Source organism: Garra rufa, chromosome 13, assembly GCF_049309525.1.
Source record: "Garra rufa chromosome 13, GarRuf1.0, whole genome shotgun sequence".
NCBI classification, from domain to species: domain Eukaryota; kingdom Metazoa; phylum Chordata; class Actinopteri; order Cypriniformes; family Cyprinidae; genus Garra; species Garra rufa.
Window position 1 is genome coordinate 44,951,413 of NC_133373.1, and position 13,916 is coordinate 44,965,328.

A 13,916-nucleotide genomic window follows, 5' to 3' on the forward strand; every position below is an offset into this window, starting at 1 on the left:
GAGGAGACCCACCAGACTTCTAAGGACTACTTTCATGAAAAAGCCATACATAGTGGTCATGTGACTAGAAACTGCACCGGAAGTGTGATGCAGAGGTTATGCTCTTCTTGTTAACATATAACGCCATCTGCCGGTCACTAAATATTAACGCAGATTTGGAATAGGCGCTTACCGACATCCGCCTCCAGAGGGAAGCAAACAGCAGCAGGTCTTCTCCGTTCAAGTTATAGTCCTTGCTAAAGCTTGGCCTATTTAATAAATAATGGATGATGAATACCTTAAGATAATATTATTTTGTTTTGGCAGGCCTATGTGATGTCAAAGACTATAGAAAATTAAGAGATTTAAGGGTAGGCTACTTTGGTAATCTACGGAAATAACAACAATTTCTTAAATATTTATGACAATATACTGATAGATGTAACATTTACATTGTTCATTGTATGAGATGACTGGATGCTTGTTTTGTTTTCTTATTGAACTGTCAGCAACTGAACTGCAGCTCAAACTATTTCAAATATAGTGAATTATGCTACAAACTCCATCATAATGCACGTTTCCATCTAACATGTATTTTGAGCTGAAGCTCTTCATATTAATGTTTCACTAGTTTTAACTAGTAAACCGGTTACCTCATTGGAATATGTTCGTAGATTTGTGTTGGATGTTATCTTTGGAATTGAAATATAGATATCTTATTTGCAAACATCATACATTTTTCGCTTTTTAATTAATGTCGGGACTTCTGGTCGTTTTCGCAGATTATTTGATCGAAACTTTGCATATGGCCAGTCATTTGATTCAAACTGATTCAGGACTTGGAGAACAATTAGTGAATATCAGGACTTCAGAGCGGGATCGCAAATCATTTGATACAGATTCACAAATCATTTGATTCAGATCAGGACTTCTGAGCGCAGTTCGAGAATCATTTAATTCAGATCAGTATTTCAGAGAGCGATTCGCGAATCATTTGATTCTGATCAGGATTTCGGAGATCGATTCGCGAATCATTTGATTCAGATAAAGACTTCAGAGCGGGATCGTGAATCATTTGATACAGATTCGTGAATCATTTGATTCTGATCAGGACTTCAGAGCGGGATTGCGAATCATTTGATACAGATTCGCGAATCATTTGATTCAGATCAGGACTTCTGAGCGCAGTTCGAGAAACATTTGATTCAGATCAGTATTTTGGAGAGTGATTCGTGAATCATTTAATTCAGATAAAGACTTCAGAGCGGGATCGTGAATCATTTGATACAGATTCGCGAATCATTTGATTCTGATCAGGACTTTGGAGCGGGATCGCAAATCATTTGATATAGATTCGCGAATCATTTGATTCAGATCAGGACTTCTGAGCGCAGTTCGAGAATCATTTGATTCAGATCAGTATTTTGGAGAGTGATTCGTGAATCATTTAATTCAGATAAAGACTTCAGAGCGGGATTGCGAATCATTTGATACAGATTCGCGAATCATTTGATTCAGATCAGGACTTCTGAGCGCAGTTCGAGAAACATTTGATTCAGATCAGTATTTTGGAGAGTGATTCGTGAATCATTTAATTCAGATAAAGACTTCAGAGCGGGATTGCGAATCATTTGATACAGATTCGCGAATCATTTGATTCAGATCAGGACTTCTGAGCGCAGTTCGAGAAACATTTGATTCAGATCAGTATTTTGGAGAGTGATTCGTGAATCATTTAATTCAGATAAAGACTTCAGAGCGGGATCGTGAATCATTTGATACAGATTCGCGAATCATTTGATTCTGATCAGGACTTTGGAGCGGGATCGCAAATCATTTGATATAGATTCGCGAATCATTTGATTCAGATCAGGACTTCTGAGCGCAGTTCGAGAAACATTTGATTCAGATCAGTATTTTGGAGAGTGATTCGTGAATCATTTAATTCAGATAAAGACTTCAGAGCGGGATTGCGAATCATTTGATACAGATTCGCGAATCATTTGATTCAGATCAGGACTTCTGAGCGCAGTTCGAGAAACATTTGATTCAGATCAGTATTTTGGAGAGTGATTCGTGAATCATTTATTCAGATAAAGACTTCAGAGCGGGATCGTGAATCATTTGATACAGATTCGCGAATCATTTGATTCTGATCAGGACTTTGGAGCGGGATCGCAAATCATTTGATATAGATTCGCAAATCATTTGATTCAGATCAGGACTTCTGAGCGCAGTTCGAGAATCATTTGATTCAGATCAGTATTTTGGAGAGTGATTTGTGAATCATTTAATTCAGATAAAGACTTCAGAGCGGGATCGCGAATCATTTGATACAGATTCGCGAATCTTTTGATTCAGATCAGGACTTCTGGGCGCAGTTCGCGATCAGGATTTCAGAGCATGATTTTCGAATCATTTCATTCAGATCAGGAGCAGGATCGCGATTCGCAAATCATTTGATTCTAATCAGGACTTCGGAGCGGGATCGCAAATCATTTGATACAGATTCGTGAATCATTTGATTCAGATCAGGACTTCGGAGCGCAGTTCAAGAATCATTTAATTCAGATCAGTATTTCAGAGAGCGATTCGCGAATCATTTGATTCGGATCAGGATTTCAGAGCGCAGTTCGAGAATCATTTGATTCAGATCAGTATTTCGGAGATCGATTCGCGAATCATTTGATTCAGATAAAGACTTCAGAGCGGGATCGTGAATCATTTGATACAGATTCGCGAATCATTTGATTCAGATCAGGACTTCTGGGCGCAGTTCACGATCAGGATTTCAGAGCATGATTTTCGAATCATTTGATTCAGATCAGGAGCAGGATCGCGATTCGCGAATCATTTGATTCTTAAGAAAATTACCATGATTTTACTAGCCTATAGTAAAAGTGTACCATGCCATGGCAAATACCATGGTTATATATTTATAATTTTTTTATATAAAAAAGGAATAAATTCGACCTTAAAAAAAACACATAAGATGAATATAGAGATGCTGTTTCCACTGCTTGAGGATTAACAGAACTTTGGATAGTTTCCATATATTTGTCTAGATTCATTTTGAATAAAGAAAAAGGAGGTTTAGAATTTGACTGAACTCATGAATCTGTTGTTGGATCCCTTTATATTTAAGCAGAGAACTATAGTTTCCAAAGCCGATTGTTATGATTTTCAAGGGTGTAGAATTTAATAGAGATGCTATGATATATCCCTACCAATATCCACACACTACTAAATTGTCATTAGCAGTCACAACAAATTAAATGTCAAATGGCAATGCCAAAACCATCTTTTTTGTCTTTTGATTTCATATGCACATAATTGCCACCATATTACAAATTATTACTCATTTTGTGACATTTTAAACATACAAGTGGTCAAGTTTAATTTCACATAATTAAATAATATTTTAAAAATGTAGGCCTATAATTTTAAAATATATAGTTTGAGTAATTTGACAGAACTGCAGCTTGCTCTGAAACAATGCATGATGAAAACATAATATTTAAAAGTGATATTTACCTTGATGTACAGTGTCCTGAAGTGTTGAACTTGTCCTTGTTTGGGTGTAAAGGATAATCCACGGCAGAGTGAGCCAAGGACAGCAGACATTTCCAGGAGAAGCTTTGTGAGACGAGCGCTGTTGATTTGTGCCAGGCCATATGGCCAGTCTACATGATCCAGGGCCTGCATGAATGAAAACATGTAGATATTTCAACGACTTCATGCAGCATTATAAATATAGGAAAAACATCCCTAGAATGTAGAAAACTTGAAACATGAATTAACATGCATTTCAAAAACAGATTTTACAAGCTGATTTGTCACAGTATTTGGTCTCCATTTTTAAATCTTCACATAAAATAAATAACTGTATCCATGATCAACTCACACAATTGAGTAAAGTAAGAACTGTAATAAAAATATACAACTATATGTGACTTTTTCCCACATAATAAAATATTTTAGACTTAGATCAATATTTACTAATAACATAATAGAATATAATATAATACAATATAATATAATATAATATAATATAATTGATTAATGCTCTAGACTCTTTCACTCTTTCTTCTCACATAATAAAATAATTTAAACTCAAATCAATCAATATTTTATGTTCATGTATTTAATTATCTATTTGGCATGATAATGTAAAGTATGCATTATGCACATTAAAATATAATATAATATAATTAATATCAAATGTGCTATTTTTGTTCAGTACTCTGATTCTGCTCACATAAAATAATTTCAACTCAAATCAAGATTTAATGTCCATTTACTTACTTATTTGGCAAGATAATGTACAGCATACATAATGCATGCTATAATATAATATAATGTTCCTTAACACTCTGCACTCTCTTTTGTCTCACATAATAATAACATTTATAAATTAATATTTCATGTCCATGTATTTATTTATTTATCTATTTGGCAAGATAATGTACAGTAGGCTATACCTAATTATACCATCGTATAATAAAATAAAATAAAATAAAATAAAATAAAATAAAATAAAATAAAATAAAATAAAATAAAATAAAATAAAATAAAATAAAATATAATATAATATAATATAATGTTTCTTGACACTCTGCACTCTCTTTTTTCTCACATAATAGTAATATTTATAAATGAATGTCCATTTATTTATTTATTGGGCAATCTTGTAGTATTATATAATATAATATAATATAATATAATATAATATAATATAATATAATATAATATAATATAATATAATGTTCCTTGACACTCTGCATTCTCTCTTTTTCTCACATAATAATAATATTTATAAATGAATATTTCATGTCCATTTATTTATTTATTTATTTGACAAGATTATGTACAGTATACCTCATTATAACATTGTATAATATAATATAATATAATATAATACAGTATAATGTAATGTTTCTTGACACTGTGCACTCTCTTTTTTCTCACATAATATTTATAAATGATTGTCCATTTGTTTATTTATTTGGCAAGATGATGTACAGTATACCTAATGCATCTTGTAGTATAATAAAGTATAATATAATATAATATAATATAATATAATATAATATAATATAATATAATATAATATAATATTCCTTGACACTCTGCATTCTCTTTTTCTCACATAATAATAATATTTATTAATGAATATTTCATGTCCATCTATTTATTTATATATTTGGAAAGATAATGTACAGCATACACAATGCACATTATACTATAATATAACATATAAAAATATAATATATATGATAACATAAATCAGTAACGCTTGAATACAAAATCCGAATGTAATGTTTTTATGTAATCTGTTTATTTGAAACAAATAAAGTTAAACGAGTACTAATTGTCGAGGGCCACTGAAGTGTTTTTGCCCTGAGCTCATGGGGGGCAGATGCCACACAAAGGCTCTTTGTTGCGCTCGTCCAATCACAAACACTGGAGGACAGATCGGCCCGTGCGTGTGTGCGCAGGCGCGCTCCAATGGCAGCGCTCGGTCGGTGCGAAGAGGGCGGATCTTGCATTTGGATGCCGTGCGGTGCTCGATCACCGGTGCAAACGGGCGGACGGACGGACGCTGGGGCGTCGGGTGTGGGGTGCGCTGCGCTGAGCTGAGAGACCAAGCCTTCGCTACTTAGGGGTTATTTATGAGCTAGTGCGCGGGTGCTGGGTGGGATCGGCTCAGCATCATCCCTGATGTGAGGATAGCGGGATTCAAGCATGGATACACGGGCCACACCTGTGCGCCAGCTGCGTTACCTGCGGACCTGTTGGAGACCACCGGGCACCGACGCGCAGACCTGGGCATCCTGCAGCCCGGCGATGGCGTTGTGACCACCGGGTTCGACAAAGACCTTATGGGGCCCCTTGCGCAGGATTATCGTAGCTCGGATTCAGACTGGCTTCTGTTCAGACCGGCCTTACACTAATCGGACCGAACCTCAGCGTGTGTGAGTGTGATTTTCAGACAAAGAGCCCTGCGCGCACCGCGGAAACCGACGCGCTATGGATGCGGTTCAGCTGGACGGGCTCGACCCGCCGGCGGAGAACGGCAGTGTGTCGCAGCCTGAACCGCACAAGCGCCTCTCGCAGGTGGACACTGTGGTTCTGCCCTTTCTAGGGGGGTTCGGAAGGTACCAGCGGCGCCTGGTGGCTCTGACGTGGATCCCGGCGTTCCTCATCTCGTTCAGCCAGTTCTCGGACCACTTTCTGCTCGGCCAGCCCGAAAGGAAGTGCATCCGTCCTGATCAGAACAGGACGAGTTCGGCTATTTTTGATCTGATCGCGGCCGGGAACGACGCCGCCGCCGCCGCTGAGAGCAGCAACGCTACGGCGTGCATGTGCTCCGAGTGGCGGTTCGAGCTGCAGTCGGGACTGCAGCAGAATGTGGTCACCAAGGTAAGATGCACTGATGGATGCCCTTGGAAAGGATTCCCTCCGGCGGATGGAAAGCTACCATTTAAAGGAATAGTTCACCTAAAAATCAAAATTCCGTCATCGGTCAGAATCGGTCGTGTTTACGCACCATCGTGTCCTTCCGAACCCGTACGACTTTCTTTCTATCCCTGGAATACGAAAAAAGATGTTTAACCGAATGTTTACGCTGCTCTTTTCTGTACAATGGAAGTGAATGGGGACTGGGGCGGTTGAGCTGTGAAAATGCTGCTGAGAGGAAAATTATTTGCTTAAATTTAGGTCTGTTTATTACACAGCACAATTTTATAGTTTAGTCCATTCACGCTTTGGTAAATCTTAATTATTAAAATTCTGAGGAAAAGTCCAAATTATGACATAAAAAGTAATTTATGACAAAAGACTTTGTTGTTATTATGACTTGTCATAACATCTTAAGTATGTCTTAATTATGACGTTTTATGTCAAGATTTTGACTTTAATTAAATAATTTCTACTTTTTCTAATTATTTTGACTTTGTTTTATAATTATGATATTTTATGCAATAATTTTGACTTTTTATCTCATAATTGTGACATTTTAATCTCATAATCAAGATTTGCCAAAGGATTTTTCTTACATGACGGAAATAGGCTTCCATCATTTTGCATTATTATTTTTAACATATTTAATTTTTAACATATTTAACATCTATCTTGTGTTTATTTGGAGTGGCAGTGACCTCAGGATTGCGAAATATAAACTCAGAATTATGAGACATTAACTCATTATTTAGAGATAAATTCAGAATTGTGAGATATAAACAGAATTAATATAAAGCCAGAATTAATATAAATATAAACTCAGAATTGCAGCATGAAGTCAGAATTGAGATATAAATTCAGAATTGTGATATAAACTCAGAATTGAGATATAAACTCAGAATTGAGATATAAACTCAGGATTGTGAGATATAAACTCAGAATTACGAGATATAAACTCAGCATTGTAATATAAACTCAGAATTGAGATATAAAACCAGAATTACGAGACAAAAATGAAAAATTGTAAGATATAAACTCAGAATTGTGAGATATAAACTCAGCATTGTAATATAAACTCAGAATTGAGATATAAAACCAGAATTACGAGACAAAAATGAAAAATTGTAAGATATAAACTCAGAATTGTGAGATATAAACTCAGAATTGAGATATAAAACCAGAATTACGAGACAAAAATGAAAAATTGTAAGATATAAACTCATAATTGTGAGATATAAACTCAGATATAATGTTTGTCTTGAGTGACAGACCTCAGTATTAATACAATTTTCCAATGACAGACTGACAAAAGCTGGCAATTTTGCGGGTGAACTATTTCTTCAATTTCTTTTACAGACAAATCTCTACAATCCCTAGGAAAAATAAAGGATCTAAAGTGATTGATGGATGCATACTGCTGATGAGAAATCACATGAAATCACATAAAAGCTTTCATTTCATTTGAGGCCGTACCAAACATGCACTGATGCATGTTGAATTTGTAAACATTTAGCATTAAATCAGCTAATTATTTGATGCACATTGCAGGTTTGCATTTAATTAGCAAGGTTTGACTCAATAAGGTGTTTGATCAAGGAACTGAAAGGTTGCATTGATCACCAATGGTTATGTAAATGAGGTATTTAACTTGCAGTGTCGCAGGGTTGGTGAGCATATCACTTCACCTACAGTATGCATATCAGGCTGATAATTCAGTGTCACACCCACCAGACTCCAGCAGATAAGCGTTTAAATGCTCACCCCAACGTACGGAGAGATAACGCTGAGCCCTGACAACTAATGTCAGCACGCTTCTTCTTAAAGTCTGGAAAAACAGTTTAATGAGACTGTCAGATTGCAAAAACAGTCTAGAAAGTCATAATTCTGAAAAAGCTCATCCTGGAAACTTCTGTGAGAGCTGCATTTGTGCTGCTGAGAGACTCCAAATAAACATCCATGAATGCTGCATGTGAATCTCACACACAACTAGTTCCTATAAAGGCTTTTATCGTATTATTATCACATGCATTTCTTTTCAGAGCTCAATGCACATTTCAGTTTGCGCTGAAGTTAGCTCATTCATATGGAAGCCAGTTTCTGGCACAGGATAAAAGAAATAAAGTAATTGTGACTTTTTATCTCACAGTTTACAGTTTGTTCTTGCAGTTCTGAAAATAATTTCTAAATGGTGAGATATAAACTCAAAATAAACATCTATGAGTGTTGCATGTGATTCTCAGTTTTTTGTCACATTATCTCAGAATTGTGGGATATAAACTCACAATTGCAATACAAAGATAGAATTGTAAGATATGAGCTCAGAATTGAAAGATATAAACTCAGAATTGTAATATAAAGTCAGAATGGTAAGATATAAAGTCAGAATTGCGAGATACAAACTCAGAATTGTAATATAAAGTCAGAATTGTAATATGAAGTCAGAATTGTAATATGAAGTCAGAATTGTAATATGAAGTCAGAATTGTAAGATATGAGCTCAGAATTGAAAGATATAAACTCAGAATTGTAAGATATAAAGTCAGAATTGTAAGATATAAAGTCAGAATTTTAAGATATGAACTCAAAATTGCAATATAAAGTCAGAATTGCGATATAAAGTCAGAATTGTAATATAAACTCAGAATTGCGAGATACAAACTCAGAATTGTTAGATATAAATTCAGAATTGTAAGATATAAACTCAGAATTTTAAGATATAAACTCAGAATTGTGAGATATTAACTCAGAATTGGAAGATATAAACTCAGAATTGTGAGATTTTAATTTAGAATTGCAATATATATAAACTCAGGATTGTGATATAAACTCAGAATTGAGATATAAAGTCAGAATTTTAAGATATAAACTCAGAATTGCGAGATATAAACTCAAAATTGAAAGATATACAGTCAGAATTACGAGATATGAACTCAGAATTGAGATATATAGTCAGAATTACAAGATATTACTTTAGAATTGCGATATATAAACTCAGGATTGTGAGATATAAAGTCAGAATTGAGATATAAACTCAGAATTATGAGATATTAACTCAGAAATGCGATATATAAACTCAGGATTGTGAGATACAAACTCAGAATTATGAGATACAAACTTAGAATTGCGATACATAAACTCAGAATTGCGAGATATAAAGTCAGAATTTTAAGATATAAATTGTAAAATTTAAGGTTAGAATTGCGATAAAAAATCAGATTGTAAGATATAAAGTCAGAATTGCAAAATATAAACGTAGAACTGTAAGATATAAAGTCAGAAATTTAAGATATAAATCCAGAACTGTGATATAAAGTCATAGTTGCGAAATATAAAGCCAGAATTAATGTAAACTCAGAATTGCAGCATGAAGTCAGAATTGAGATATAAACTCAGAATCGTAAGATATAAGCTCAGTTTTGCGAGATATAAACTCATAAACTTGCGAGTTTTGTCTCATAATTGTTAACATCTTACAATCCTGACCTTTTTTGAGTTTATTCTTCACAATTCTGACTTATATTCTTAGAACTGCAATTCTGACTTAATATCTCACAACTGTGACTTTTCTCAGAATTTAAAAAAAAAAAAAAGTAGTGAAATAAAAAAGTCACAATTGTATTTTTATTTTTTATCCTGTGGCAGAAACAGGCCTCCATAAGCACACACTTTCCTCCAAACTCAGTGGTTTATCTTTGAGTCTGATAAAGCTGTGCATTCCTGTCTGAATGTTTTTCTTTTTGGAGTCTTTGGTGGAATAGAAGATGTCCTGCTGACCTGCTGTGTGTGTGTGTGACCTTTCTCACACCGATAGCCTAGTGTCTTCTCTGAGGGTGTTAAAGAGCTTCATTCATGCCGCCGGCCGCGCAAACAAATGCTAATGAAGCATTCTGGCCCGTTTGAGGATGTGACGACACTGTAGGATAGAGGATATCTGTTCACTTCTAGCTTTAGTCAAGTTTATTGGTCATTGTATGCTCAGCAGTGCCATTTCTAATCAAATTTGTCATCGTAATTGTCACGTTTCAATGCCGCAAACACAATGTCCTTGTGGAGTGAGTCATGCAGCAGTTTTGCTAAATGCATTTTGTATTTTAGGCCCTGCTTCTTTTGTGCATCCATATATACAGAGTGTATAAACTAGGGGTTTTGCTTTATTTTTCCATCTGAAAAGAAATTAGAAATTAGTTATATTTTGCATTTGCCTTTTTGTTGCACTGTGACATTATTTTCATGATATCTAAGCACATTTCACCACCAAATGTTTATTATTTTAATGCACCTGGATGCTTTTAATTTAATTCTAATTTATTGTTATTGCAATTCACTAAGTGCTTTCAGAATAACAAATACTACCATCATGTATAAATATTTTATAATTTCAATAAATGCATTTATTTGTACACATTGCACATAATTCGATTAGTATAAAATAATAATGATAATTAGTGGTGAAAAATGTGCTTAATTTACATGAAAATAATATCGCAAACAGCAAAACATCTTGAGATTGACATTTTTAGGGTAAAATTAGTGTAATGCACTAATTGTTTTTACAGTATTACAACAAAATACTCTAATACTCTAATTTAATTTTAAAATTAAAATATAACAACTATTATCATATATACATATTGCGCTGTTTCATATAAATGCATTTATTTTTAATTATGTGATAATTAGTGGTGAGAAATGTTTAGTTGACATTAGAATTATAATATTATCAAAATAAATGATCATAAAACATACTTTTGTTTTGTTTTAAGGGTGTAATATGACTGTGTAATATGTAATATGTAATATTCTCATTATCCTCTAATAACTCATTTTTTACTGTATTACAATAAAATACTCTTAATAAAATAATTTAAATTAGCATAAATACATATAAAATATTACTATAATGTAGAAGTATTGTATAGTTTAAATAAACGCATTTATTTTCACACAATACAGTAATAAAAATAGATTTTTTAATGATAAATAATCATAAAAAATTTGCCACTTGTAATATAAGTGCATTAAAATAATAAAAAAGTAACTTTTTTTATTTAGTTTTGAAAGCTGGAATATCACTACAAGTTTTAATTCTCATTATTATCAAGCGTAATTCACTAATTGTATTTACTGTATTAAAGTAAAATACTCGAATACAAGATTTTAAATCATGCATAAATATATATAAAAAATAACATATATTAAGTATTGTAAAGTTCAAAGGAATGCATTTATTTTTTATATATTGCAGTGTGTATGCAGTATTAAAAATAGATTTTTTTAAATGATAATTACAGGGGGAAAATGTGCTTTTTTAACTTTTTTAAATGTATGTCATCTTTTGTGACAATAAAAATTTAGATTTATGTTCTTAATGCGTTACGTTACTTTTGCGTTACTTTTTAAATATGGGCAGGGCTTGCTTGTTTGTTTTTAAAATAAGAAGTTCTATTTTTGTCAAATGTAAAAGCATTTTTTACACCAAAAGCCTCAGGCTTAGAGAAAAGTAAATTGACGTCTGTACAGTAGACCGCAGAAGAAAAAAAGTCAACTCTTCAGGAATAAAAAAGGAAAACAAATGTTGATTATCTTGAGTCATTTTTGATTATTAGTTTGGATGAATTGGATCATCGAAGGTCGGCAGCAAAGACATCAGTTAATAAAATGGGATTAAATACATAAAGGATATTTGTATTTTTTAACATATTTAATTATTGCAGGTTTGCGTTGAATTTCACTGTTTTTATTGATTTTGAAGAACACTGTATCTGTTTTTTTAGTGAGTGAGATGAATTAATGCATGTTCATTTATTCTAGAACTAAAGTAACATCTTACTCACAATTTCTCTCAACATGGGGACAGGACAGCTTTTAATCAATAAATGAGGGGAAAGTAACTGGCGTTACTTATTTGAAAAAGTAACTCAGATATTTTCTTTTCAATTAAAAAGTAATGCGTTACTTTACTAGTTACTTGGAAAAAGTAATATGTGACCCTGGACCACAAAACCAGTCTTAAGTCGCTGGGGTATATTTGTAGCAATAGCCAAAAATACATTGTATGGGTCAAAATTATTGATTTTTCTTTTATGTCAAAAATCATTAGGAAATTAAGTAAAGATCATGTTCGATTAAGATTTTTTGTAAAATTCCCACTGTAAACCTATCAAAATAGAACTTAATTTGGACAACTTTAAAGGTGATTTTCTCAGTATTTAGATTTTTTTGCACCCTTAGATTCCAGATTTTCAAATAGATGTATCTCGGCCAAATATTGTCCTATCCTAACAAACCATACATCAATAGAAAGCTTATTTATTGTGCTTTCATATGATGTATACATCTCAGTTTTGTAAAATTTAACCTTATGACTGGTTTTGTGGTCCAGGGTCACATATTATTATGTAACTTGCATTACTTGTAATGTGTTACCCCCCAACACTGTTCATAAGTGTATATATGTGAGCGTCTTGTGATATTTGTCTTTTGGTTTCCAGTGGACGCTGGTGTGTGACGGCGAGTGGAAGGTTCACATCGCCAAGTTCTCTCTGCTGGTGGGCTCCATCTTTGGTTACCTGCTGATGGGAGCGATGGCAGACTGGTACGTCAGCGATGCACAAACACACTCAGCGTCTGTGATGATGTTTCAGTGGTTTATTCCCAGTGTTTTGCTGTCTCAGGTTGGGCCGTATCCCCGTGCTGCTGGTGTCTGTGCTGTCCGTGCTGGTGTTCGGTTTGGCCGTGGCGTTCTCTGTAGATATGGCCATGTTCAGCACGCTGCGCTTCTTTGAAGGCTTCTGTCTGGCAGCGATCAGACTCTCCCTTTATGTCCTGAGTGAGTCTTTACTCTCTTTCCTGCTCTGTTTTCTTCAGTTTGAGGTTGTAATGATTGTCGCAGCCTTTCGATTTTATCAAACATCTGACCAAAGGACACGGGACCATCCTGCAAGCACATTTCACAGAAACATATTTATAAAAAAGAATTGGATGAAAAAGTCAAATCAAACTGTATTTATAAAGTAAAAAGACGAATCTCATGAAACCTGAGAACATATTCAGTTCATATTTCTCCCTGTAATAAGGAATTATATTTTGCTGTAAGAAAACTAAACATATTTTTAAGAACATCAATAGTTTACCATATTTTTTTATTTTAATCTCATTACTGCTGGGAAAAAAAATTATATATATATATATATATATATATATATATATATATATATATATATATATATATATATATATATTCCATCGAGCCAGTATTTGTTCTACTGCCTATATTTAAATTTTATTTAAAGTACTACATAAAGTAAAAACAATTCAATTTTTTAATTTTATAAAAAATAAATACTACAAAAATGAAAAAAATAATATTGAAATACTACAAAATGAAAATACTACATAAAATAAAAAACATTTTTTTACTATATTTATATTAAAATATATTTGTATTTATTTTAGACATTTATATAAAAAATGAT

The 13,916-nt window shown here is 33.4% G+C and overlaps 1 protein-coding gene across 1 annotated transcript in view; it reads left to right on the forward strand.

Moving 5' to 3' along the window:
• Nucleotides 1–5,792: 5,792 nt before the first annotated feature.
• Nucleotides 5,793–13,916, forward strand: part of LOC141348570 (solute carrier family 22 member 23-like) — a 23,230-nt gene continuing 15,106 nt past the window's right edge. Inside the window, exons 1-3 of the mRNA XM_073852848.1 lie at nucleotides 5,793–6,402; nucleotides 12,933–13,036; nucleotides 13,116–13,270. Of these exons, the coding sequence (XP_073708949.1) occupies nucleotides 6,010–6,402; nucleotides 12,933–13,036; nucleotides 13,116–13,270 (652 nt within the window). The 5' untranslated portion in view covers nucleotides 5,793–6,009. The remainder of the gene's footprint in view (nucleotides 6,403–12,932; nucleotides 13,037–13,115; nucleotides 13,271–13,916) is intronic.